The sequence below is a fragment of the Apaloderma vittatum genome, unplaced genomic scaffold (genome assembly GCF_000703405.1).
Source record: "Apaloderma vittatum isolate BGI_N311 unplaced genomic scaffold, ASM70340v1 scaffold27024, whole genome shotgun sequence".
Lineage (NCBI taxonomy): Eukaryota > Metazoa > Chordata > Aves > Trogoniformes > Trogonidae > Apaloderma > Apaloderma vittatum.
Genome location: NW_009714772.1, coordinates 5,010 through 10,243, shown reverse-complemented (window position 1 = coordinate 10,243; position 5,234 = coordinate 5,010). Strand labels below are relative to the sequence as shown.

At 54.3% G+C, this 5,234-nt stretch overlaps 1 protein-coding gene across 3 annotated transcripts in view; it reads right to left on the bottom strand.

Moving 5' to 3' along the window:
* CSRP1 (cysteine and glycine-rich protein 1) overlaps nt 1-4,952 on the bottom strand; it is a 7,982-nt gene extending 3,030 nt beyond the window's left edge. For all 3 annotated transcript variants that reach the window (XM_009868895.1, XM_009868894.1, XM_009868896.1), the window contains exons 1-2: nt 4,841-4,952; nt 97-265 (exon numbers count right to left, since the gene is read on the bottom strand). In XM_009868895.1, the coding sequence (XP_009867197.1) occupies nt 97-265; nt 4,841-4,952 (281 nt within the window). The remainder of the gene's footprint in view (nt 1-96; nt 266-4,840) is intronic.
* Nucleotides 4,953-5,234: the final 282 nt, after the last annotated feature.

The following is a 5,234-nucleotide window of genomic DNA, read 5'->3' as shown; positions in this document are numbered from 1 at the left end:
CAGCAGGGGCTGCACAGCCAAGTGTCGCAAGCAAGCAGATGTGAGGGAGAAGGCGCTCACAACAGCCCCAGTTTTGAAAACAAAACTTAAACTCACTCTTCATATTTGATTCCCAGAGACTCGCCCTTGTCGGTGCTCAGCGTCCCTGCGCCCTGCCCGTAGCCGTAGCCCTTGGGGCCGTACTTCTTGCCATAGCAGGACTTGCAGTAGATCTCCTCTCCGTGCACAGCAACCGTGGTGCTGTCCAAGTTCTTCTTACAGACCACTAGAAAAGAATGGAGGGCCTGCCATTAGCCTGCTCATCCAGAGCTCACTAATTAGCTGGAGAAAACAAGTCCTCACACGGGACAGCACAGTTCGGCTTTCAAGGAGCAAGGAAACCCCAAGAGAGAAAGGGAGGGCATGCAAAACAGCCCGAGATAAGGATCACAACAAGAACATTGTCTGGCTTTAAAAGGAAGCAACCACCAAAGCTAGCAGGCTGATAGTAAGGAAAGGCTCTGTTAACCCTCTTGACGCTGGTATCCTGGAGATGCATTAAACCAGTGGGAGCTGGAACCTCCCTACAAATCACTGCAGGACTCACGAGCCCCACTGCAGCTCTGCCACGCTCCCGCTGCAAACCCACAGGACAGGCAGTCAGGGGCAAGTCATGTAAGTGAATACGTTTTTCCTGTGTTTCAGCAGACTGCAGCCACTACCACAGCTGAGGCACTCGGAGGTTTTTGGCACATTTGGCTATCGTGCCTCTCCAGACTCCAAGACTACAAGTCATGCTAACATATCACTCCCCTCGGTCTGTGCCATCACTGAGGTGGTCTCGGGTGAGGAACACTAACTCAGTCGGGTGTTCAAGCCTTGGGGATCAATATGGAATGTAAGATGGGACAGGAGGAGACAGGCGCCAGGCCTGAAGTCCCAGCTGAGCTCACCCAGAGCTTGAGCTTGGTGCTAGGTTCAGCCCACACAGGCTCTTCTCCTGATTTTTAGGTTTTCCTGACTCCTGTCCCATCTCAGCCTCCAGGTCGTCTTCCAAACCCTTCCTGGAACACACCGCCCAGCAAGCTGGAGCAGCAGGCGAGCAGCACCCAAACAGGCTCACGGTGATCTCCAGTGTTTACCTGCCCGGGTGCAGGATCCAGATGCCTGGGGCAGAGTCCACAGCCCTGGCAGCCAGCCCCGAACAGATCCTGTTACAGCTGTAACACAGCCTTCCCCCAGCCCGTTCACATGCCTTAAATGTCAAGGCTCCCGGCAGCCTGTTGGCCTCTTCACCAGCAGAAAAGTCTCTTGGCCTTTACCAATATTGCAGAGATGCAAACAGAGCTGAGCTCTCGCAGCAGCGCAAACCGCGGCACTGAACGCAGCGGGGAGAGGCAGCCTTCCCCGGCCTCATTACTAAATATGGTGCTTCTCCTTCGGGGCCGCAGAGAACCCCGTGTGCTGCTGCTGGGACAAGGGGGTGGAAAGGGAAATGTCTCCTGCCATCTAAGGAGGATCTGGCAGGGTCCTCTCCTGGCTACAGGCCACCACGGCAGGAGCCGGGATGGAGCACACATCCGTGATGAGAAAGACCAGCTCTGGTTAACTGGTCCTGTAGCTGCCAAGCTAATGGGCTGGTGTTGCTGGTGGGGGGGGGGTCGTCTCTGCATTACCCTGGAGCTCATCAAACACTGCATTCAGGCAGACCCTCCAGGAGGGGCATTTGGGCACCTTCAGTGGCACGCTTTGAGTTCCGTCCTAGGGGCCTGATGTGGGGTTTTAGGGCTATGGGACTTCAGACTGTAGAACTGCTTAGGTTGTGAAGCTGCTTAGATAAGAAAGTCCTGCCGCAAAACGACAGAAGGAATGGAAGAACCACAATGGCCTTGAGAGAAAGGAGCTGCTAACACAACTGCGAGAAAAGCTGGTGGTTAAACTGACAGAAGAAGCACAAACCAGCCAAAGTCAGGAGTGTACAGCGAGGAAAACTTGACGCCTTCATCAGAAGACCACCAGAGAGCATCTGTCAACCAGGTGAGGACCTCAGAGTGCATGTGAGACTAGGCAGGAACTTATGGAAAGGAGTTCTTGGAAAAGTTATGAATATGTATGTATAATCCTTAGAGCAAAGGTCTAGTTGCCTCTGATCAGTGCGCATATTTGGAGGAGAGATCCCCTACGCTCCTGGTGCCGCAATAAAGAATACCTGCCTACTAGTCACCAAGACTATTGAGTCCCGATTTCGGCTTTTCACCACATCAGGTGGGAGTGAATGAACATAATGGCATCTCTCTTTCTCTCCCACCGTGTTGGGTGGATTTAGAGCTCTAACCTAAGCTTTCACAGTGCCTCATCTGTGTTAGCCAGAGGCTTTGAGAGGCAGCAGAAAAATTCTTTCCCGGTCTGCTTCCTAGAAATCAGCCCCCAGCTCTTGGGTTCCTGCATTGCAGAAATTCCAGCGCAACAAACTCATCGAGTTAAGGACCCTTTGTTTTTCTAAGAGCAGCAGAGTTGTTCCACAAAACAATTAGACAAGAGCTGCTGCTACGTTCAGAGGCCGAATGGTTTCATTACAGCACATTGCCCTGTACTATCGCCTCTGCTGGACGGATGCCACCGACTCAATCACCAAGTCACTCCTTGAGCCAATCTCCAGTTCTAACGCGCTGTGGTAGGTTTGGCTCCTTTTTGTTTATTTTTCTGGGAGTTCAGGTCAAAGTATTTGTTTTTCTCCCTTAAAGATAACGTCTTCAAGTTTCCTGATGAGGCTCATGCAGAGCACTGGGGCACAGGCTGGGGAGGCAGGAGCGGGGTGCAGCTCAGCATTACCCACAGCCGGTGGCACGGGACTGGGAAGGGCAGGCAGCCCTCTGGGCTGGCTCGCAAGCCCAAACCAGCGAGCCCATAGACAGGACAGGCAGACCTGCTGGGGTACGTGTGGAGTGTGATTATGTACATCTGCAAAGCACAGGGACAGGAGCCCTGTCTGTAATCAGCTCTGGACCACCCCACGGTGACTTGCTTCCACAAGCAGCCGTGGGATGGCCTTCTTACCCACTTTAGCTGTGTTTTCCCTTCTCGAAGGAATGCCTTTTGCCTGATTTCGTGGCTCCTGGAGGCCTGCCCCATGCTCTGAGTGCCAGCATCGCACGACAGAAGCTTTCTCTAGTAATCCAGCTGCATGCACAGGGGTCACAGGGGAGATGCAGTGCGATGGGATCTTCACTCCCAAACCGAGGCCCTCCATTGATACAGACTTACGCTAAAAGCCTGTGGTGGGGGGGACATGGGGATAACAACCCCCACGCTCCTTAGCTGAGGCTGCAGAAGAACCACGACTTCCTGCTGCAGAGCAGCCATGGCAAGGACACAGCCTGTCACCCCCCTGCCCGCCTGGGGAAAGCCTCTCCACAGCTCCCCTTCCTAGTCCTCTCAAGCCAAAGCAAGGTTTCCAGCCTGGAAACTCCCACATACGGGAGCTACCAGCCGTGCTGGCAACTCTTCACGCTGCACAGGGAGCAGCAACATGACAACAGTCTGCCCTTCTCTCATCTGCATCCATCTGTGCATGCCGCTGCCCAGGCAGACTGGCCAAGAGGTACCCAGTATCCGTGCCAGGTGGCCACAGCAGCAGGGCAGGGATCAGTCCCAGGAGGACACTGGCATTTCCCTGCTGGAATAGGTCTACTAAGGTTAATTCTAGCTGCACGCCTGTTTATAGACCCCAGCATTGCTTGCTGCCTGTAGGGAGAAGGTCACACTCCCTTCTGCAACTGGAGGGTGAGACTGAGAACAGGGCACAGGGACCACCCAAGAAAACATTAAACCTTAGTGGGGCCCTGCTGCAAGGGCTGCTCTGAAGACACACTTCTTTTCCTGCTGCCCTGTGTCACATGTGAGGTGTTGTTGAGCCACGAGTAGCCACAGGCAACGTGCGTGCTCCTGTTAGCACGTGAGAATCACTAGCTCTGTTATGTGACAGTCTTCAAGGGCAGGGGACAGAAATCTGAGGACAGTGGTCATCTCTTCATTCCAAGGTCCTGCAGCCCACCAGCTGTGGATGCCCCAGGTTAAGGAGCTGCTTTCAGCACTGTAACACAACTCACTGCTGCCCCAGTATCCCTGAAGGGAAGGGAAGGTGTCTGGGACCTTCAGCCGAACCCGAGAGCACTTGTAGGATCCTGCAGAGCAGGCAGAGGAAGGGATCTCTGCACAGAGTTAACCCACAGCCATATACTGTTCTACTGCCCTTCCCTGGAGGTGACACTTGGGTCCAAGCATACGTTAGCAGATTTGCAGGCAGGCTGGAAGTGTTGCTTTAGCACTTCTAGCAGGCCTTCCATCAGCAGAAGGGCCACAGGACCATATCCTCTTGCTGTTGCTTCCTGGGACTCAAGGGCAGACCCCATGGCAGTTCCCAAAACTCAAACACCTTTTTTAGTGTGGCCAAGGTACTCAGGAAACTAAAGCTAGCATCACCCCAGAGCATTGCATGAGATCTGCCACCCCCTGCCACTATTGTTTGGAGAGTCCCTGTCTCATGTTCCAATCTTGAGCATCTGGAGAGAGTCTAGAGGACTAGACTAGAATTCTAATCCCAGAGTTCCCCTGGTGTAGGGACAAACCAAGTCTTTGCACGGGTGCTGCTTGAGGTCAGCCCTGACAGCCTGGATGGCCCCTGGTGTCCCCAGATCATCTGCGTTCCCTTGGCAGAACTAATTTCCACACGGCTCCCACAGCTGAGCTGTTTGTGCGGAAACCCCCATGAGTGTTTAGACAGCCCATAAACAGGAGATGACGAGGTGTCCAGACAGCGGAGAGCCAGGAAGCAGGGTGGGAGGGGAAAGCTGGTACTCACTGCACAAGAAGCAGGACTTGTGGAAGCTGCTGCCTTCACATTGCACCTCCTCGGCGAAGTACACCGCTTTCTGGCAGACGCCACACTTCTTTCCTCCTCCCCAGTTTGGCATCCTGCAAAAAAATAGGACAGGCAGAAGCAGGGTCAGAGTGGGAGGTCGGGCAGGGTGCTGGCCCGGCAGGGATGGGACAGCCGGAGCGGGCCCACCCCAGCAACCGTTCCACATCTGCACACACAGAGACCACCTGCAGATGTTTGTTTGTGCAGACTCACAGGGCTGGGAACAGCAGAATTAGCAGAACTCGGGGTGTTCACAGGAGCCATCGTTACAGCACCCAGTGGTGTGAGCTGCCTGCTAGGGACCGCTGGTCCTGGCAGCCGGGAGCAGCAGGGA